Below are 23,250 nucleotides of genomic sequence, written 5' to 3' on the forward strand. Positions count from 1 at the left end.
ATCAGGCAGAGTCCGAGAGTGAGAGCGCGCGATAAAGAATATCCCGGGCCCGAAAAATATACATTAAATAAACTGCCATAAATATCACACCACCGCATATATATCATGCGGAACATTGGATGAATAATGGCTGCCCCGAGATTCACGTACCTTCACACCAACATTCCAATCCTCCTTCCACTCACCACCACATTATTAAGCGCAATCACACCAGCGGTGGCCGTGTGGCAAGGATCGATACACCCCGGGGTTTCGTCGGGTTCAAGGTAACGAACAAATGGCCGTATAGACCGTAAGTAAGTAAGTGTCTTGTGATCAAAGAAAGCTGCCGTCTCCGGTGGGTAATATGGCGACGTATCCACTCCTCCTCCTCCTCCACCACTTCCTCATTCTTCTATTCACCTTCCTCAACAATCATCTCCTCATGGGAATCCAAAGTTTTGGAAAAGCGGAGCACCAGTCTTACACTTTGACAGCCGGTTATGGCCGCCATTTTGTCGTCTTCTTACTTGCCCCACCAGTGTGGGGCAGCTTACCAATAAATGGTAGCACAAAACACTTGCACATACACACACACACACACACACACACACACAGAGATTATTTTGAAGTCATCAGCATGATAATCAAAATGCGCGGGAGTGAAATGATTTATTTATTGTCAGACCCCAACAGTAACCGTTTTGGTTGCTAGAGATAATTAATTCATTTATTACCCTCATGCTGCTGCTGTTTTCCCTGTTCCATTTTCGCACCGGGAAGATGGCACTTTTCCTGTATTTATTTTGCTCTTATTTATAAACCTTCTTTTTATTATTTTTTTATCTGCTGCTTTCTCGTCTGACGTGGTATGGGCAATTGTATTTTGATAGTCGATTAGACTGATCCAGCTGACTTTACTACGGGTAAAATCAAGTCACAGAAAGCCAGAAATGGCAGGCCGAGACCTCTCGAGGTTGTAGTGCCAAGGAATAAAAAGAAGGAATGTGTTCCAAAGAAAGAAAAGTAATGTAACATCCTTCTTTTAATGACAATAAAAGAAAAACCAAATACAAGCTGTCGCACATCCTGTTTCGACGACCGAGGAAAACTGATGCGATATTTTCATTTTTTTTTCATTTTTGTAGTAGGAAAAATCGATAAAATGAATGAAAAACTCCTAGCAAACTACCCACCAGGGGTGCCGGGAAAATCATTAAAAACCATAAGTTTGTCGATTAAATTACAACCCAATGTTCCCCACAATCAGTGTCAGTGTCATATTATGGAAACAGCTTCCGATCTGCATACTGGTGGTCCGGCGGTTTTGGGTTGTGCCCTTTTTCGTTGTAATCCCATTGCCCACGAAAAAGAGGATGTTTGGTAAATGGCAAGCAAATAAAGTAGCTCTAGTCCTGACGTCTAGCCTTCTTTTTACACACACACACACACACACACACACACACACACACACACACACACACACACACACACACACACAAATAATAGGGGATTAAATAAGTCGACGTTCAGCCTTCTGACACCGAGATTATCGGTAATATCCTCCTTTCTCTTCGCACTCCACCTTCGCCTCGCCCATCACACCTCCCGCTGGGCTAATGGGATAAGATAGTGATGCAATTCAGCATCGATTTTGGCACCCTTCGTGCCACGGATGTTTTTCTGCCGCGCGAAAGGGACAATAAACTATTGGAAAAGTCGCGAAGTGCTGTCGCATAAAATTACAGTTTTATTGCCTGCCGGGTGTTGTTGTTCCAGTGTAATGTACGCCCTATTGCTATTTTACAGCCAACATTTTACAGTTTGCTTTTCTCCCGCCTCACTTCCTACTCCAGTGAAAATCCAAAGCAACCCATATTGAAATACATTGCCTGTACCAGCGGGATACTTTAACTTCAACGCGAAAATAGAGCTACCGAAGTAACAAATGCATATTGACTTTCCAGTTCAAGGAAGGGGAATGAAGATTGTGAGTAAAAGGGGTGTGTGAGGACAGGTTTCATTATGGTAATAATAATAAAACTATTATACAAAACGTTTGTCACATTACCGCCACAAAAACGGATGTGACACAAAAGCGCACAAAACCCCTTGTATAGCAAAAACAGCAGAGTCAGTGTCCCTGCTGTCAATTGCTTGGCGGGGTGGAAAATGCAAGCAACCAATATTATCATAATTTTTTGGAAAGCAAAATTTAAAAGCAACTTATTGCCCTCCGAGGTTCAGTTTAAATACTGCTGTTGTTTGCATTTGTTTCATTCCGAGCCCATTAGGATTCAGTTTTACGCACCAGAAAAAAGGGGGAGAGCATATGTTTTGGATAGCCCACTTCTTTTTGGGTTTCCTGTGACAACTGCATTAACAAACATTCATCCATGCACACCGAAAAATTGCTATAAGATAAAGAGGAATACCCTACACCAGCCCTACACCATTTTTAAATTCCGTCGTTGAGATAGACACCCATAACGGGATGGTGTAGATGATCCGATTTGTTATCAGTACTACTATGTATGGCTACGACAATTAATAGGTGATGTTGCTACTACTTACCCGAACGCGTGCCTCGGTCAGGTTGGTCCACATGGCGATCTCTTCTCGGGTGGACATGTCCGGATAGCGGTTGCGGCTGAATGTTTGTTCAAGCTCGTGCAGCTGCTGTGAGGTGAAATGTGTCCGCTGGCGTCGCTGGCGTTTATTTTTCTTATCGTTCTTGGTACCGTCGTTACCGTCCTGCTGGATCGTTGTGCCGGGCGCGACAGATCCAGTACCGTCCTCGTGTGACATTCCGCTGCTAATATTTTCCGTCTTTACCGACGCTTCGTTGATACATCGAGATACTGCAATAAAAGCACAGGAGGAGGTGGGTTGCCAACACACAGGCGAGATGTTGAAAGGATGGTTGAAGCAAATCAATTTAGACTTTTCCCAGAAACTTATGTCGCATGAATAAAATATAGCATTAGGAAGAGTGGAAAGATTATCTATTGTACATCAGCCACTGCGACAGAGTTCAAGTGTTCAGTTCAAGTAAGCGTTATTTAAAAAGTTGTACAAATGGGTTAAATAAGTATCCCGGTACTTGATGATTTTTTTAAATTATCCATACACAAACTAGCAATATAGCTTTTCGTCTCTTTTAACTTTTTTTTACAATAAACTTTGCTTGAAAATTGCAAGAAGGCATTCTTGATCTTTTATCATATCACGATAGAGCGTTAATTATCACACAAAGTTATGTTTGAAATTGAACTCAAGCGCTCCTCCTCCCTTAAAGTTTTATTTAATGACGGATTAAATTAAACTTTACCTACCGTCATTTTTTCGATCCCGAGTGCTTCTATTGCGAGGTGAAGACGCTGGAAACCCCATTTGCGCGTGGTCAATACTGCTAACGGACGTCATTCCGGTGTGACTATTTTCTCGAAAATCTCCAGTTTCTGCCCAAACTAAAGAAAATAGATAAGAAGGATAAAAATTGCGGATTGATTTTTCGTTTGTGCCAATGATTCAGCACAAATTTCAGCAATGCGTTTTAAAAATAATTTTATATTTTCTGCCCTCGGCGCGAACTTAACCGCATAACAATCATAGCATATCCCCGGATTTCAAGCGTTTTTTCCCCATAAATAAAGAGAAAAACAAAAAAAAATATGTACTGTAACATTTTAACACGTTAATTACGCGGTAGGTATGCCCATTAGAGAAGCCAGCAAAATTGATCGTTTTAAATTTCATCACGTGGTTTCAACGCTCAATCGGATGTACATTCGCTGTCGCTTTTGGCTTTTTCGCTGACACCAACAGCAACCGGTAAACACCGGCATCGATCGAAGGAGAACAATGAAAAATAGATAAAAACGATTAACCACAGACCGCAGAACTTATGCAATGTGCTCTGGGGCTGGTGGGCCGGAGAAAAGTAAAAGCACAATGAAAAATAGAAAAATACCCATGCAGGATGTGTCCACTCGTGCAGGAGTAGACCGGGAAACCAGGAAGAGATAATCATCCGCAACTCATACTGCACCATCCTGGTGTTGTATGAAGTCTGGTATGAAAACATACACTTGAACGCAAATGCATTGGCTAAAGACAGCAAATTGGTTTCATTGTGTGTTTGGGATACAGCAATCCCAACGAAGAAAGTGGAAATGTTGAAAAAGCAACAACGCTCTGCAAAAAAAAAAAGTACAAACACAGTCACCAAAACGGGAATCATGGTGAAACCACAGAGTATTGCATGGTGTCATGCAACACGGGGCAGAGCAAGAAAAGGGGTGTTAAAATATCAAAATAATTTATAGATAGTTCGTATTCCTGAGTTTCGGGCGTTTCAGCCTTCGGATTGCGAGGGTCGTGCAGGGAAACATAAGTTATGTGCTTTGCAGTATGCAATGCCCTCAAAACGGTGGCGTATGTGGTGCATATGGTTTGGGCGAAACCAGTTGGTTTTTGTTAACACCTATTTATGACCCCTCACTATGGCAGACGTGATTGATTGCAAAGTATGCATGCGCGTGTGTGCTTGTGTATGTATGCAACTAAAGCTGTACACAAAAATGATAGTGAAAAATGCAGTATCTTAGAATGGCACAGACAGTTATAGCAAATTAGTGTGTTTATGTATTATTTGTGTTTCATTACCCATCGTTTTATACTTCGATTCGATGTTCGATTTTAATTAATGATATCGTATAATGACAAATTAATAACGTGAGCATATACCATCTGTCAAACATGGTTGCAACATTAAGCTGGTATCTCAAAAGGACCACGCAGACATAAAATATCAAGAACCAGTAATGCTATTTATCGTAAAACCAAGAAGCATTATTTTGATGTTTATTTACTTCAACTTCTTGATATAAATCATCCATGCATTCCAAGATGAAATAGTAATTTTCGAGCCATTGCTAGGCTACTAATTACTAAATTACTAGTTATTCTGTCTCTTAATACCTTAACTGTTTTGTATTCTAATGAAAAAAATCTTTACCACGGATTTCATTATCTGTCATTAGTTCAGCTCGTCTTTCGTCCAGCTCGATTACACTTGACGATGATGATGTTTTGATCAATTTGAAATCCCAATCCAAGCGACTAGCGAAGTGCCTCGTGTCATAATTCGTCCGTCCCGTGCCTAGATTAGCCTGACATTGAAATTTCGGAAATAAATCTTGAAGTATCACAGTTGCACTCGGATTACTGTGCCAGTTTCAAACCGGTAGCTGTTTTCTTTCCATGCGCAACGGATATCCCGACCGTCCAACGACCCAGACATGAGCAGAGTGCAATGTCAGACGGCTTATTAGAAGCAGTTTTTTTGTTATTCGTTTTAAAAGGAATCTTCTTACGCACAAACCATCCCCAGACGGATGCTGAGCACTGTTCCGGAAAATTGAACCCCGGACGAAATATGATATCCCACCATGCGAACGGGTCTTTCACATGTACAAGGGAAGCATCAATTGCAGCACCCGGATAGCGTTTGACTTTTGTTCGTTTTTTAGTTCTTCTCCTCCATCATCTACCCTTTTCAAAGAAAGCATACAAATTGGGAAAAAATTAACCATCATTTAACACTTGTTCGGAATGCTTGTTGCTCGTGCGTGCTCTCAGAACTTCGAGACCTGGAGAGAAGAATGTGTCATTACGCGTGTAAGTTATTAGCTGCATCGCGTTCTTCACACAGAGCTCGGTAATTTAAATCACTCCGGAAAGTTTTGGTAGGCATTTCAACAAAGAAGGGTTTTTGGCTCGTTGGCGTGTGTGGCCATTGTGCATTAGCTGATGCTGTACAAACAATTAAGCACGGTCGACCGAGCTCCTCATCTCGGGCGAGTGCCAAATATGGGTTAGTGAAATTGTGCTATTTAAAAAAAATGTAATCCTTTAATCGAGTGTGCCTTTACATTAAGCAAATACTTGTTGTGCAATTGATTCACTTATCATATAATATTGTGCAACAAATTGGGTAGAACGACATATAATGGATCTTCGCCACTATCTCCTGTTGGTATTTTGATGTTCAGGTGGAACCCACTCGCAGTATACCTTTACATGTACATACGTTCAGCTATGGGCAGCACAAGTACCTATGCAACGAGAGCGCGTTAACCGATATCTTCCCGCCGACACAGGGACCCTGGCGAACCGAGTGGTACAAGGATAACGCTTCTGCCTTGCTCTGGTGAGCAATCGCACGACAGGGAGCGAGATGTCGTCCCGTGAGCAGAAGATGCTCTGACAGTGTGTGCGCGTGCGCGTCAATATTAGCACACACCCACGTGTGCTAGAGTGGGATCCCGATAGTTCCATCTAGAGAAATATTTGTCAGAAACTCCAATGTACGCCTAAATGTGTGGCAACCACCCGTAGCCGCCTCTAGCAGCCTCAACTGAGCAGGGAGTGGGAAGCATAGGAAACAAGATATCGTCTTCTTGGCAGAGGCTACGTGCAAATAAAAGATTCAAGTATTCTGAAATAAAATTTAAAGCAGAATTGATTCTAGCAGGCAGTGGCAGTAGCCAACCAGAGCTCGTTTCAGAATGACAATTAGAAGGTTTGTATTATGTTTGTGTGTATGTATGTATGTATGTATGTATGTATGTATGTATGTGTGCATGTGTGTATGTGTGTATGGTCTGTACGCATGCATACTATATTATAGACAGAGGCTGTGTAGGTATATAAATAGGTGCCACGAAATGTGTGCGTATATTCTTAACCATCAACTTCCTTGCCATTTGTCATTGCTCTGGGTTTTCTTGTTTTCTAATATTGGCCTTCTGCTACTGCCTGCCACAATTATATGCTGGTTTTAGGCTCATTTCTGACTGCTGTTTTTCATTATTATTATTGTTATTACTATTTTAGAAAGGTTAATGTGATACATGCATGACACCGATTCTACACAAATTTATTGTTCAGGAAATAGCTCCGCGGACGCCGATTTCTCTTTCTCATCCTGCTCTGTGTTTTGGGTTGACGTACCATGAGCCACACGCGTAATGTGTTGGACTCTGGCAATCGAAACAGAATACTAATGCTCCTCTTAGGAAAAGTAGGATTATCCAGGATTAACCGATGCTTGTCTGCCTTGGGTACGTTTTTCGGCTGTAACTCAAGGCCCTCTCGATGGCGCGAGTCTGGAACTGTTTAAAAATAGCACGCCCTACACACGTCCGAACAAATCTTTCCAAATGACTGTGTGTGTGTATCAGTGTGTTGAAGTGCGACAGGATCGAGATCAAGATTTTGCTCAGATGTGATGCCAATGATGGCGTTTTGTGTGTATCCATAGTAAACTCCGATACGTTCCTCAGTGCATTGAACCGTGGACTGACACCGATGGCGATGGATAGGAAATGGATAGGAAAACAGAGCTCCCAGTGTCTGTTTGTGTGTGAGCCTTGAGTGTTAATTAGTATAGTAGTAGATATTTCGTATGTGGGGGTTTTCGCTTCTTTGTGTCTTGCAGCCGTTCGCCCCCGAAACGATACTGCATACTCAGGGGCCTTGGGATCAGATGGCATGATTTGAAAACACATGTCTCACACACGGGTACTGAAAATAGTTAATCAAACAACAAGCAACGGCTTTACTTATCTTCCGATATGAGCCATTACGTACTAGGTTCTCCCCTTGGTAACACAAGATTGGCACGCTAGTGCAAGGCAATTATCATACTAGACGACAACCTTCAATTGCCCGGTGAGGACACGGCTAAAGTTTTACAGCGCTTCAAAACACGCATACAAGTATAGCAGCCCTCTGGTTCACCTAGCACTGTAATATCATAGTTGCCTCAGTTTAAGTACACGTACACCCGTAAACGTGTCGGGATAGTTGTACCTCACAGTATCCGGTGACACAGTTATATCTATATGTTCAACCCCGTTTTATTGGACCACATCGAATACTATACCCTGTAGACACAGACATGTAATTTCTGCATCCATATTGACAGACCAATGGGCCCGGTGCAGCAATGTAGAGCAATGTAGACGGCGGGCCCATCACGTGGGGCGGCCCCTAGTTGGACAAGATTAATGATAGCGCTAGTAGTTACTCGCACTATTTTCGCGCCGAGCGCAAAGTGCACACTTGACTGGCGCAGACTGGCTCAAAATTTATTGCACCTCTTTACAGAAACGAGAACACATACAGGTTCGTGAAACGCGTATTTTCGCCCGGGTTGTTGAGACCATGCGCCGAAGATGTTCTGGGGCAGTGCCGTGCATCGCAACAGTTAGTCTTACCAATAGGGCCGCGTACACACTCTACATGGATGCAATCATTGAGAGCTATTGTCAAGTAATTACATCTAGGCCCGTTGGCATTGTAACCGTCACTGGTAAACAGTGTGTCATTTCCTCCAGTGTGGCACCCAAGTGCTGAAGAGCATTCCTGTGAAACTATCTTGGCTTGATTTGTTCTTTTTAGGTGGCAGTCTGTTTGTATGGTGATAATTTGGCTAATTAGTACCTCCGGAGGTGAGCCGCAGAGGGCAACGAGCAAACAGTAAAGGCTCCTTCCGGCTGTGTTAGGGTTTTGTATGAAGTGTATATAATTGTCCTTTTCTGATTGGATCTCAGCGTTTACTGCATACTAGATGTTTGTTATATGATTGCTTTTAAATTTAGTTTTTCGTTCAATCTCCGGCACGTCATCTGTCTCCTGGCAAACTTCAATATCCTTCTACCAGCCTGTACAATGTAGCCGTATGCTTGGTATTGTTCTTGCGGAAGGGGATTTTATCGCTATCCGCTTGCCAAAAGGGAGTGGTAAGCATAGCTCGCGCAACCCCTCTGAAAGGCAGCATTATTTTGTTATTATTTGATAAGGTTCCATAATGATGACCTAATAAATATGCACCCGCAAAGCAAATTACACCGATCGGCAATAACATTTTGTCCATCCCCGAAAAAACAAGGGCAACAGACGGTCTTCGGTGTACGCGAGGCCGGTTGTTCTCAAATGGATTGGAGAAGAATTAGGACTTCCGTCGAAAAAAAAAGAATAACAAAACCGGCAGCCACTAATCTGGCTCATCTGTTTCAATCTTATCTGCGGATCGGGAACGAACACTGGTTTCCCTCTGGTTCGGTCCGTCCGACGGGGGTTTTTAAATTGTGCGGTTGTAAATGATTACACCAGCCACGACAGCTCGCACCGTTCAGCTTCGGTGTCTGCACGTCCTTGGCGAAACGAAACATGTGCGTAATGCATCCTATAAACTTATCTTGACTTTGATTTCACACCCGACTGCTCGGAAACATTTAGCATTCTCGCCGGTCGTAGCTACAGACACGAGTAGCCTCAGTGTGCGGTACCGATTAACGATCAATCACTCAGCGTAGAACGAGACTACACCGGGAAGAGGGCAAAGTTGGTTTAACGTGACAGGACCGGGCTGCTCGGCTACCGTGGTTGGTGACTGCCAAATGCCCTACGCATTTATTAACTTGCACACACGCCGGTTGTGTTCTCTATCGTATTTGTCTGTACGTTTTTTCTCATTTTGCTATAACTACGCACAGAACGGGAACCCTAGTAGGGCACAGGTTTTGCTTTGTCGAGGCCACCTTACAATCGGGGCAACACCCTTCTCTGATGTACCGGTTCCTAGTTTGGGAATGATAATTTTATAGCAAAATGAATCTGTAAAACCTCGACAGGGAAAACCCCTTTTTCGAAAACACATACTATGAGTCGATGCTTATCGCTCGATGTCGATGAAATTGCCGAAGCATATTCTTGCTTTGATGGTGCTCCTAATGCCGCATTGGGTGAAAGGAAGCATCCTTACCAGCAAAAAATAGGCACATAATGATTATACGATTTTGGAAAGAGAAGCATCCGGCCACCAAACAAAGCTGATGACTGCATCGAAGCGGATATTGCTCCTTTTTCCTTCCCTACTCCACGCCACGCAGTGTTTCGGCCACGCATAGGATGCTGCGACCTATCGCAAACTAGAAAACAATAAGCCATATGGGACCAATTTAATGGTCAAATGAATTTATGTGGTTTCGCACCGCCACCGTACTGAATGGATCGGGTTGAGAAATGGGGAAAACGACAGCAAAGAAAAAACAAAGCAAGGGAAAACGATGGATTTCGCAAAAAGGGGGAAAGGGGAAACTAAAATCCAATGTTTGTTTGACTTATGGATTTGGAATTTTTGGTCCACAGACAGGATGCTTAATAATAATCAAAGCCATTTTTACACCACATTTACACACCATACGGTATATGAATTCGTTCATGCTGGTGAGCAGCCAGTGAACTAGGGGTTAGAGAAAGAGATACATTATTATTCGGAGACTAAAAGAGTAGACAGTAACATTTGTTGTAAAAAAGATCACATACGAAATTGGCGATATTTCAGAATTAAATATCATTTTACAAACTCGTGTGTAGACATTCCGCAACACTCAAAACAAAACCCATTGCGGTGCAGTCTCCCATGACGATAAAAAAAGACACACGTATTGAGTGACAGGAAATCAGCATATCCTGGCTCGTCGTAAAAAGGCATCTTCCTCTAGGAGTTGGGCGCGAACTAATAACAACTATATACGGTCCAATAGCTACGACGCATCTGAAACGCGTCGAAGAACGATAAAAGTGTTCGCATTCAAAACCCACCACTACTGAACAAGAAAAAGAACAAACAAGGCATCTCAAAGAAGCGTATCCATTTTGTGCCATATCGCCGGATATTTTCCGACTGTATAAGACAGCAACCACTGGATGGATGGTGAAGCATGTGTCACATTTTTGTTCGACGTGTAGGGTGTTCAGCTCGTAACACATATACATACACCGGAAGGACGCAGAGCAAGGGGTTCACATTTCATCTTGTCTTCATACCCTGAATGTGAATCACGGATCCGGATCCGGCTATTGAAGAATGCAACTCTTGGGTCTGCCGCCCCATACCTGGATGGAGGTTTCCGTGTGGTTCCCTGTAATGTGTCTTCATAAATCTCAATTTAAACATAATCTAAAGCTCCTTTCATTACATTCACTTCAGGTCATAGTGTGCTTAAACACACACACACATGATATCCTTCCCTGAAATGTTTCGTCAGAGTACCCACGATTGTACGTGATGGAGCCAAAGCAAGAGTCCCCAGCACGTTGGAGGTTTTTTTTTGGTTTTGCTCTGTCCGTACCTTTTCTTTCCTGTTTTCCAGTAAGAAGGAAAAGGAAATAAGAGGGAAGAGGTTTAGTAAATCTATGCCAGCTCCGGTTGGGTCCTAAAACGGTAGACTAAAGACATAATAAAACAACAAGAAAACCACGGGTAGCAAAAGAAGGCAGGAACTCGGGCTTAAGAGCCATAGGGAACGTGTATGTGAATTGCACCGACGGAAGACTCTACCCGAGATCGATAGACTGGTAGAATCTCAGTGGATAACGATAGATGATGGTAATGATAAGGGTTCATGATGGCCCTTTGATACCATTGATGACCTTGATCATTTCGAAGGTATTGATTTTTTTTTTTGGTTTCGTTTTGCTCATTCCAGAGAGAGATTGAGGAGCACTTTGCATCATGGTTTCCATAACTCAAGGAAGTGCGTTATGTTACCCTCTTGAAGTGTGGCTTTTTATGATGTATTTATCAAAATGTACTTATTAAATATTCTTGCATACATCGTACAGTATCCCAAAGATTTATTAATTCTAATGCTTCCTCAATACTATTTTTGTTACCTTTTTTGTTATCATACACATTCATGTAAGCTTTATAGAATTAAGCGAAAGTGATGCAATAAAGTGAGAGGAGTTACTAAGTACCTACGTTGAAGTTGCATCTCTGTGTCACGGCGTGAATTGAATGGGCCCTCGGAACACGAACTTCTAGATAATCGAATACTAGCTTGCCACTCGAAGCCAAACCCAGTATTCCTCCACCCAACACCGAAAGAGACATTTACTAGACGAGCGCAATCACCCAAAACACCCATTTCTGACCCCGGGAACGAGCCTTCCGGAGTAGAGCTAGGGATACACTAGTTGCGCACCGCGATGAACAACGGGGCAAACCGTTGAACATGTTACCCATCCGCAGCAACAAGCAAGCCATGAAAACACAGTGTTGATGTGATGCCAAGCTGAGTATTGAACGATCCGCTGCGTTGTCGCGCCAATCCAATGTCAACGGGGTTTCCGCCGATGTTTCGGACGGTGTTTCGTGTTCCAAAACAACAGACATACACACCAATATTCAGAACAAAATAGAGTAAAAATATGTGTGTGTGTGTGTGTGTGTGTGTGTGTGTGTGTGTGTGTGTGTGTGTGTGTGTGTGTGTGTGTGTGTGTGTGTGTGTGTGTGTGGTTGTGTGTGCACTTGTATGGAAAAACTAGCACTCATCACAATCTCGGGAAAACAAAGCGCAAAAAACCAGCAACACAGAACCACGTTGATGTTGGCAATTTGCCTTGCGGAAAAGAAACCACAGTGTAGCGGAAGCATCAAGCTGACACGAGAATTTGACACCGGTCGGGTTACAACATTTCTGGCTGGAGCTGTCGTAATGTCAGTAACAACAATAAGGCTTTCTAAAATTGCTTTGCAAGATTGTTATATCTGGTAGGAAATCGAAATCCCGTCGAGATTCATGCTGGGAAAAAGTAGAAAATGTCTTCCCGTCATCTGCGGTGTTATTTCTGTACACATGAAGTAGCTGTACATTGCTAATTTTATGTGCAAGGTTTCTCTTCAATTAAAACTAATAGAAAGCAAATTTAAATTTCTTTTTTGAATTGAACAAATTCAGCAGTACGCCACGTTTCAATTAGGCCACCAATAACATAATTTGTGACCATAATTTTTAACAGAATATTTAAATGCACACTTGACATCATTTAATTGTGTTAAACTTGTTTACTAACATTTGTTTGCTCTTCAAGATCACACTGACTATTGATGTTTACTGCTAACCGCCTATTCGGTCTTCTAATAACATACCTGTCCCGCTACCGTCTCTTCTACGGAACCGCTGAGATGCATTTCGGAATTTCTGAGATGCATGTTTCAAGAGCCTTTATGTGGAGAACTTCTGCCGGACATTCCTCATAAGAAGAATCGGAATTACTTCCGAAAAGCACTTCAAGTGCACTCACTATGGTGTTGAAGCTTTGAGCACATTTTTTTCAGACAACATAAAGTCCAGGTCTCTATCCTCTTCCTAGCTCATATTAGTTTCAGTCGTTGTGAAGTGCATTAAATCCCTAGTTAATCCGATTCCAAAAGCCTCACGGTGAAGGAAACTTGTAAGACAAAGCAAAGCGATGTGCACATAAGCAACATTTTTCTATTTCCCATATCAGTTTGTGGGTTGCTATTTATTAGTTGAAATCTTATTAATGTTGGTTTGTGCTTATTAACAGATATTCCAACTCTAATGGTTTCTGCCATTTTCCTTCAATGTTATCTATCTCTTCTTATCTAGTTTTCTGTGAGCACGGATGGTAATAATATGCATTACAAACTATTAAAAGATACGCTTTGTGCAACAAACTCCATTACAGCAAGGTCTGCACGTTTCTTTCAACCGTGCATTACATCACCGTCACGCGGTTGTTGTTCTTCTTTTTTATAGTTTTTTTTGCTTTCCATTTTACTGCCCAAAACTGACAGTTCGAAGAATTATAACTTTACCAGCTGGCATCCAGTCTTTCCTGCGGCCTTTAGCCTGCAGTTAGCCCGGATGCATCACCACACAGTCTGATGACGGGACGACGCATTTGTGCGTCAGCGTTACGTGCCCGAAAAAATGCATCATTACCGCGGTGTAACTCGGGAGATTAACTGTGGTCGCGTTTTCTCTTGTGCGCGATGCCTTTTGTTTTTATTAAACTCGGCCGGCTTTACATCGCTACTACCCGGTAGCTGCGTCGATGTGTTTTGTGGGTTTTTGGTACTCTGTTTTTTTCTCTGTTGCCTTTCCTTCAAATATTATTTTCTCGCCCGGCTCTCTAACATTACACTGTTCGAACCGTTTGCTGTAGAGAATATTCTTCGTTTCGTGTCCCGGGCGTCCCGAGTCCACGGTCACAAAGCTGGCAGAAAACGTGTGGAAAAGCGTAACATTCTCCGCGTGCCATTGGTAAATTTTATTACATAGATTATTTTTCTAACCGTGTGGGCCCTTGCTTGTCTAACGGGGCGCATCTCTAGGCCTGGGCGAGGTTGTGTGAAACGGTTCGGTTGTGTCAATTTTTTTAGTATCCCTCTCTTTTTGCCTTTTCGTTCTTTGGCTAAACTTGCCGTCTGTGTCTTTTCCCTCTTCATGGTTCATTGGGCTGGATGGATGAAGTCGTATTTTATGACTCTATCACCACCAACCCAGTATTTGGCGTGTAGCGAGTTCATGCATCTTTAAGTATTTTTCGATGCGTAAGTTTCCAACATTTACCTACTTTTAAGCTGTATGGTGTTTGTCTTTTTTTCTCTTTCCTTTTCAAACGAAAAATCACCTTGCTTGGGAGGCGATTCAATTTTCAACGCACGGTGAAAAACCATTGGCCAACGGGAGCAGCTTCAGGCAAGATTGTTCTTTTAGAGCGGGAAAGGTCGTTTAATGCGGAGGAGTTTATTAATGTTATGATTTACTTAATAGTTGAATTAATTTTTGATTGTTGATTGTTGTGTTGTGTTGAAAATATCTCTTTTTTGTGTAGAACAGTTTACGTGAGGTTTTTTTTTTCCTTTAAAATGATTAGCCATTAACGATCTGCAGTTTTATTGCATACATTTAGGGGTAAAGGTTAAAACAAATCACCAAACTATTTATCTGGAAACCAAACTGGAAAATTGATTAAAAGTTTTTTACCAGGGACCTCGCCGATCTGGGGGGCGTAAATAAATTATAAAAAACAGACTCATATAATGGGCCTCGTGTCTTATAAGGGGCCTTATAAACGTGCTAGCAGGCCGAGAAGAATCAGAAAAAGGGTTCAGGATTTAAAACCCTTTATACGGATTAGCTTTTACGGATTTACCCCTTTTTTTAAATACTACAATCAATTTGAGCTTGCGGCAATTTGTAATAAAATTGTAAATACACCTGCAGATGAAACTGCTCGAAGAACTCTCATCGATAGCTTTTTCAAATATTCGTTTTTTTTCAAGTTCACGGCCACGGTACACAAATTTCAACAGTGTGCAACAAATTAATATGCTTATCAAGAAAATGAGATGAAGTTCTTCGTAATCGGATAAAGTGAACAAATAAACAGCAGAATAATTGAGATAAATTAATGGCCTCAGCGGAATCTGTACCTTCCTAATGCCTTGCCTTGCTATACACTTTTCCACGGCTTCTCATCATGGGCAATGTCTCGATGCGATTGGCGTTTGTTTTCCCTGTTTCTCCCCATTTTTATCGTGTTGCTTTCGCTTATCATTTCACCGTCTTCGTCGGCTTGTGTGTTTACTCAAACCGTGGGTGGCGGTCGTGGTTGTACGTGTGCATTATTCACGCTTATCATTATTGGGAAAATGTAAAAACAGTTTTTAAATACCGCTAGCCGTGCATAAAACATCACGCCCTCTGTTCTCTTCCTCCACCATCCCGCCACAACCTCTCCTCACTCACTCTGTTACCCATGTGTAAAAACCAACAAACAAACGGACGGCTGGCAGGGAAAAGGATCGAAGCGCAACTCTAGACTGACTAACCTGTGGACGGGCGGACATGGGAGAACGAATTTGCATGGCCCAGCTGTGCCAACGGGCCTTATCCGGTCCCTACTCACCGTCATTTGTTTACCGAAATCGTGCTCAAGCATCACCGAGCAAAACCTCTCACCGTCACGCTCAATCTGCGGCGGTAATTTGTCATTATGATGCGTTTCTTCCCGTTTTGCCACGGGTATCAGGGTCGGTGTCGCATCCGGAGCCGGACGCGGGAAACGAAACCGGAGCAGCGGGGCGAACCGGACGGGAGATATGTGTGGAATCTCTTCACGGCTAATTGATCACCCTTCGCCGCGGAACGTTCGATGGTTTGTTATTATTTTTGAGCGGAATCGTTTCGGTCGGGCTTTGAGGTTAGAGGACGTGCTTGGGTGGATCGGAAAGGAGGAAACAAATAGGAAAAGATTAACGTCGCAAACAAGCAACAAAAACAACAAAAAGAAAAGAAAATCCTAGTCGGAAATGGGGATGAATGAGCGATGGTTAGGCAAACGAGAAAAAAAAAATTAATTGAAATAAATGAAAGCTGACCAAAATGTACAGTAGAAAGTGCTTGAAGCAAACTGAAAACCCATTCTGATAGAGCATTTTTGCCTCCTCGGACTTAACAAATAGAGGAGTTTTTCCGATACATAAAATACCAACCGGCGTGTAAGGAAAAGACAATAATCCTTTTTACCCATCACACATCAAAGTGTGCTCACTTATGCTAAAATCCCACACGCAACCTAATTCCAACGAATCAGCAAGAATTATTTTCCAAGACATTTTCCTCACAACAAAACTATAAGTTTTCTAAGCAGTTTTACATTTTTGTGAGCGAACTGTAATCTAAATGTAAAGTTCTCATAAGCTCCTCATCAGCCAGATGAAAGGCACGGCAAAACGAAAACAGCCACGAGTCGGTGCTTTGCCCGGACTATCCTATGGGCATGCTTTTGAAAGCAGTTTTTCCCTGCTCCATTTTGGGAAAGGAAGGTATTCTTTTCACATCGTAATCCTGTTATATGAATCTATCGCTTCACTCTAAACGACTTAGTCGGGCATTGAAGCGATTTTGTTTTCTTTGCAAAACGTAGTAGAAGCTCTTCAGAAACTGTGCTTATTATAACATCAATAAAAATTTCGACTATTATTCACATTTTGCCATTCTTAGACAGACATAGACAAAATATATTAGCAACTTGCGTCGCTTCCAATTCAAATAATATTTTTTCGCTGTATATACAAAATGCTGAATTAGTGTATTGTCTTAAAATCGAACTATAACATATTCGTGCAGTCGAGTGTTGAGCAACACAATCTAACACTGAACACAACCATTCCATTCAGTAACAAAGTAAATCAGTAAAAGTGTGCCAAGATCCAGGAAACTGCACTTGTTCGGATAAGGATTTTCCAAATGTTTTCCCAGATTTAGAAAAGTGATCTAGCCGTTCCGGTAAATCTTTATCCCACAAAAACCGCAACGCTTATTGAACAAAAGCTCGCCAAAGCGGTACAAGCGCAACCATATTCCACCCTTGCGTTCTTGTCCGGCTTAAAATCTGCTGGCAGTCGACACTCGTTCGGTAACAGGAACAGGAACGAACTGCGAACAGTGTACCATTTTTTCGACCCTGGGTTTGATGCTGCTGTACAAGGGGTTGCTTTCTGACCTGCACTGAATATCAAACACACACACACACACACATACACGTCGGAGGGTTCCGAAACCGCAAGGGCAACAACAGCAAACAACAAAAAAGGGAGCGAACTAATTGGATGCTATTATGTTTTTCGGATCTAATTTGTTTAATTGTGTGATAGCATTATAACGATTACATCATAATCATCCAGGCATTGTGATCGACCGAAGCGACAAGTTGTTCGTTTTCGGGCACCTTGGGTTAACAGAGCGCCGTGTTGATAGATAGTAGCAGCTAGTCCAGTGTCAGTTGCGCTCCGTTATCTGCTACCATGTGAAGCGATGGTGATAAGAAGAAGCTACGGCAACAACAAAAACTACACACCTTTTCACATGCAGGAAAAGGTACTAGGTGCAGCAGTAAGAGCAACAACGACAAGATTCGAACCAAACAATAAGAGCACTTGTCATACTGCTGTCAAAGAAGATTTCATCACATCTCTTGTCTTTTCTGCCCTAGGTTGGAATGATACCGGGTCGCTGTTGGTAGATAAAGTTTCGTGTAACGGTTCAAATTTGATGTTACAACTTTCTAGTCTGGGATACGCAAATCTGTTGCAAGAAATATCAGAAAAAGTCTCTTTTGTATTGTGTATTGAATAGCTTTAGGTGTTCATTATAGAGTGTGAAAACGCCTTAAATTTCGCTATTTGTTGTACATAATTCTTCACATTTGATATCTACCAGTAACTTTAAATCATAGAAATAAATCTCCCATTGGTACTTACGTTTCAATTTCTCGAGCGGTTCGTGCAACGCCGATGAGTGATGATGCTGATGATGGTGGTGATGATGATGATGGTGCGCCGACAGATCAGGTGCTCCGTGATGCAGGTGACCAAGTCCACCGCTATTAATGCCGCCCGGGGACATCAGGCTTGTAATGGCGGACGATACGCTAACACCACCACTCACCAGTCCGTCGTGCAGACTGTGATGCGTATGGGTACCGTGATGCGCACCGCTACCATGCAGGTGATCCGCTAGTGACCCGGCTCCACCACCTCCACCGGTCCCACTAGCACTTCCGCCTCCACCGGCACCAGTTCCACCGTTAACGCCCACCAGATCCTGCAGGCACAGGCCAGACGAGTCATTCATCGTGTCGAGGCTACTCGGAGTCGGACCACCGGAACCGCCACCACCGCTGCCTCCACCGCCTCCGCTGCGCTCCATCACGGGTTGCGGATATAGCGAGGATAGCTGGTTATGGCCACCGCCCGGGAAGATGTCCTTGTACGGCCGAAGATAAATCGTTTTGACGGTTTTTTGCGTACCGGGGTCTCAAAGTAATGATGGGTAGCCCACCGTAAATGGCCAGGCTGGTCGGTACCGCGGTTAATAGCTTACGGCCGTGGACGGCTTGCAGCGTGTACGCCTTGCCGCGTTCGTACCGGTTTGGTATGTTTCCAATCACCACCTAGTGAGTATAAAACAGGGATGAAACGAAAAAATGGCAAGATTTATTGAACATGTGTGAGAAAACAGTAAAATTGAAGATATTGAACTTATTTTAAGCATGATGTTCGGAGCGGTACACATGTGGTACGAGTGGTCCTCAAGAAAATTTTAACGTTAAACGTTTGGTGGTAAACCGAAATTGGTGCTTCCGGATCCCGAAGATATCTTTATGGCCGTGTGCTTTAGAGTTCGGTCTAGTACAATGGAGATCAATGGCTTGATTCTACTGTGGTTAAGAGATACCTTTGACTTATGACACAACGCAATTTAACATTTTTTTAATTCAATTGGACCAGACTGAATGTCAACCGAGCATGCCCGGGATAAGGCAGAATAACAGGGAGGAAATGCCTTGTTAATTTATTTGTACTTGTATTCGTCAGCACACGCGGTGTTGTCAATACGGCGCCAAGCCGTCTAACTATAAATATAAATAAAATAAATGGACCAGACTGACAGTATTGATACACTTTGACACTAATAAGTCATTACTACAACATAAGATTTAGTCATCACTTAACCATCGTTTCGATAAACAATATTACATAGTTTTTAGAGCGATAAACAGGACATCCTTGTACACAGGACCAGTGGTGGGTCAAGCACCTTGGAGGTATTGAACCGAATGGATGTTGGAGGCTACTAATACCTCGAGCTCTGAGAGTACCAGCGATGCATGCTTGTTCTGGCCTTACATGCAACCCTTCTACACTCCTTGTCTCCTGGACTCCTTGTATGATGCCACTTTAACGAAGCTCAAAACTCGAGGTGATTACTACGGGGCCTCTTTTACGAAGCTTCTTATACGGGGCAACCTACGTGGCCGTAAGTGCCCATCTACTCCGCCCACCGCTTAATCCGCCATTGCACATGGCCTTAAACGCCTGTCCACAGGACTTGAGTATTTTTCTTCTAATTTACTACAATATCTTCAGCAGTTCTTGGAGCTTGCAATTACTGGCATGCTAAACTGTTATTTTACTAATACCTAGATCAATAGTTTGTCCTGCGTATCTTAGGGGACGCACACAACTCGGTTTGGATGCAAAACCAGTCCTGTCGTATAAAAGCGTGAAGCCCAATTGCTTATTCACTTATTGACTATTTAGATTTTCTGGCACTAAGTAAGCCTTAACTCTTTTTACTTAATAAAAAACCATATATTGTCTAACCTGAATTTTAAATTTAAGCCTAATATTATTTTTGTAATATTTCCTCTTTGCTTTGTAAAGTTAATACCTAATCGTAAATTCTTTCATTTACACTGTACGAGTCTTTACACTGTACAGTTCCCCCCACAGAATCACAGGAGAGGAAAAGAAAAATGAGTAAATGAAAATAAACGCCAAAAGGAAGTGCAGTTTGAATCACAGAAACGTGATTGACGATTCAAATGGACACCGGCAATGGGATGCCTTGAACTAATGGAAAGCCTATGAAAATGGCGAGTAGATGACGGGGGAGAGGCACAAAAGTGAATAAAAATGGCGTGGATCTTTCACTTTCTTTTAATGCTGAATTTTCTTTCCCCCTTCCGTGGTTTCCCCCGTTTCTGTTGTTTGTTCCCTTTCCCCCAACGCAAATGCCGCGCATGCGTGTGTATGTGTGTGTATGTATTTCGGAACGATTGGTGGATGCACCCTCACCGGTGTCATCAAACGTTGTCATCCATTTTCTTAAAACCGGTACCCACTTTCAAGCTCAATGATGTCCTTGACAGCGACGCCAAAACCTTGTGCTAACATTATATTCTGTTCCCTTTTTTGGTGCGTTTGCGTAGTGCTTTCCACGACTTTTCTATTGGAAGTCATGGAGAGTAAGTTTTGGGTGTATTGGAGTTTGGTGATGTATCCGCACTGTCTTGCAACCGTTCCATTATGCGTGACGGCATTATTGAGATGCGAGCTGGGTTTCTGCTGCCTGTTTTATCCTGTATTCCTATTTAAGGTTTTTTGGCAAACATCAATGAATGGTGAGGATTAACATTAATTAAAAATAATTTAATATGCCATGGTTGCCCGGTGTACCCTGGGCAAAAATATCAGCATTGGAGAAGCACAGGTATTCGATCGGGCATAAATTCAGGCGCGACCAGACGCTACCTTCGTCGATTTTGCTGAAGTGTCCGTGTTTGTACGTGGGCGGGATCCACCGCCCACGGAAATCCTTTGGTCTCCGAAATGCCTGAGAAACACTGTCGGAGAGCAAAATCATGGTCCCGTAATCTAGAACAGTATCAGTCTCAGGAGGCTGCAAATGGAGAAGGAAGCTTTACGCCGAGAAAAAAGCTGCGCGCTGGAAAGATGTTACCCAAACCGAAGATTGTGATGAGGAAAACAAAAGGAAAATGGGGTGGTTGAGGTTAGGGAGGTTGGGCAGCAAAACAAAATAAGTTTTTGGATGAAATTCGAAAAATATCAACCAACAATGTTAATTCCATTGACAGCGCATCCTAACGTTGGTGGAGAGCGGTGTGCAGAAGTGAACCGTTGTGGCCCTTTCTGTCGAGCTACCGGGAACCCCCCCCCCCCCCCTTAAAAGAAAGACAAGGGACCACACACAAAAGAGCGAGTGAGGAGGAGGGGAGAGAAAGGGAAGGGAGTAAAGCCTCATTCGGAAACGGAGCAATGGCTGCTCGTGTGCTCGGAATTGGTGGATCTGAAAATTCGTTTGAAGTGAATAAGGATTTCCCCAAATGTCAAATGCCAGTAGCACGTCTTCTTTGCCACCGATCTTTCGCCATCCTTGCCTTTTTTGCTCCCTCTTGCTATGTCATCCATACTTTATCCATCGTGGATACACATACACCTACATTCTGGATCGGTATGAGTGAGTGGATTCTCCCCCATTTTCATTTGGTTTCCCTTCATTTCGGGATGCTAAATTTTCATTGCAAATGGAATGGAACGTTAAGGATCCTTTTTCCCGGGAACCTGCGCTTCCTCCGTTTCATCACACTCTAAGGAGCGCGCAAGGAGGTGTATGAGGAGATTTGGCGAAGCGATTTTACTTATATAAATGTATTTGAGCGTAAGGCGAAGAAGAAAAGCTGTGTTATTGTGTGCGATAAACCAGCAGTATACACATTATTTTTATAGCACAAACATATTTAAAAGACAAAACCAAGATTTTTGTTGTCGCTATAAATAGTAGCTTCACTTTATAGATGTACATGTGTACGTATGATTTATATCATCCAAGACTTCATTTTTAACGACAGAAAGTGGATACTTTATTAAACTATGTATGAATGCACTAACGGACAACAGTATGTTTTGTAAAGCTTCGTTTAAGATCTTACCCAAAAGAATGTATCATGACATCGGTGACCTTGGTTCAATTGTTCCCTATTCTGATGCAAACAGAACTAAAATACATTAAAAAAATTAATAAAACCTTTTATCAAACCTGAAATATAGACTTAAGGAATTTTTTTAGTCTACACTGCACTTTGATCCTCTGAGTCAGACTAGTTCGCTTATTATAAGAGTTGTGTTTTTTTAATGTTACATTTTTTCACTTTACATCAGAGTTTTTTATTCAAACACGAGTGTAGGGAGATTTATGACAGAGAATAAAATTGCGATAGAAATTTGAGATGTAGATGATGCGTTTTTTCCAATACTTTGGCATGGGTATACAGAAACAATATAGGCAGAAGTTGGAAAGACCCCGGTAGTCTTGTTCTATTGTCGGTCACTATACATATCAAGCACTTTCGATCAGGCAGTATAAACGAAGTGAAGTAACAAGGTTCAACCACATAGTATACGCTCCTTCGCCTGTTTTGTGTCGTTCTTCCAGTAACCCACACACAAGCACACATCCCTAAAGACCGGTATAAAACACACGCAAAAGGACCCACACTCCTGTGAGCCCAGTTGATTGAACAAAAAGATAATTGGATGTGCATTATGCTATCGTTCAGCGCTCAGCAGCAAGGGTAGAACAAATACTGTCTCTGGGTTTTAGTGGCATGAATTTCTTTCCTTGTGTGTGGCTGCATGCGTGGGTTTGTGTGTTTTTTCCATCCTCTTCTTCGCCATAGTCGTTTCATTCCGTGTGCGGTTCAAGAAAACAGAAATAGCGAATAAAATGGATTACTTCGCTTCATCTCAGATCCCACATCGGCTGGGCGAGCGGAAATAAAGGACGGGCCCGAGTAGTGGGCGAGGGTTTAACAATAAACATTCGAAAATTCACTGGAAAAATAGTATTTTTTCCACTACACTGTGTTACGGCGGCAAATCGGCAAGATCGCTTGGATGGTATGGTTGGCAGATAACCGAGGGCTTTTCTTCACTTCACGTTGAGGTTCATCTTCCCGCATTTCTACTATCCTTTTGAGACACACTACCAACTGGAACATACACACACACAA

The 23,250-nt window shown here is 42.5% G+C and overlaps 3 protein-coding genes across 15 annotated transcripts in view; 2 read left to right on the top strand and 1 right to left on the bottom strand.

Moving 5' to 3' along the window:
• LOC118510623 (double-stranded RNA-specific editase Adar-like) overlaps nt 1–23,250 on the top strand; it is a 136,954-nt gene that overhangs the window by 41,332 nt on the left and 72,372 nt on the right. The gene's annotated exons all lie outside the window — the stretch shown is intronic.
• Nucleotides 1–23,250, top strand: part of LOC118513329 — a 72,132-nt gene that overhangs the window by 41,203 nt on the left and 7,679 nt on the right. Inside the window, exon 5 of one of the 2 annotated variants that reach the window (XM_036059063.1) lies at nt 6,144–6,494. The exons of the other annotated variant lie outside the window; for it this stretch is intronic. Coding sequence (XP_035914956.1) covers nt 6,144–6,197 — 54 coding nt within the window. The 3' untranslated portion in view covers nt 6,198–6,494. Of the gene's footprint in view, nt 1–6,143; nt 6,495–23,250 lie in introns of those variants that run through there. 2 annotated transcript variants of the gene reach the window in all.
• LOC118512391 (pituitary homeobox homolog Ptx1) overlaps nt 1–23,250 on the bottom strand; it is a 48,700-nt gene that overhangs the window by 17,187 nt on the left and 8,263 nt on the right. For all 7 annotated transcript variants that reach the window (XM_036056986.1, XM_036057161.1, XM_036057075.1 and 4 more), the window contains 3 exons: nt 18,137–18,828; nt 3,315–3,449; nt 2,554–2,840 (listed from right to left, as the gene is read on the bottom strand). In XM_036056986.1, coding sequence (XP_035912879.1) covers nt 2,554–2,840; nt 3,315–3,449; nt 18,137–18,584 — 870 coding nt within the window. In that variant the 5' untranslated portion in view covers nt 18,585–18,828. The remainder of the gene's footprint in view (nt 1–2,553; nt 2,841–3,314; nt 3,450–18,136; nt 18,829–23,250) is intronic.

The sequence above is a fragment of the Anopheles stephensi genome, chromosome X, assembly GCF_013141755.1.
Source record: "Anopheles stephensi strain Indian chromosome X, UCI_ANSTEP_V1.0, whole genome shotgun sequence".
Classification (NCBI taxonomy): Eukaryota; Metazoa; Arthropoda; class Insecta; order Diptera; family Culicidae; genus Anopheles; species Anopheles stephensi.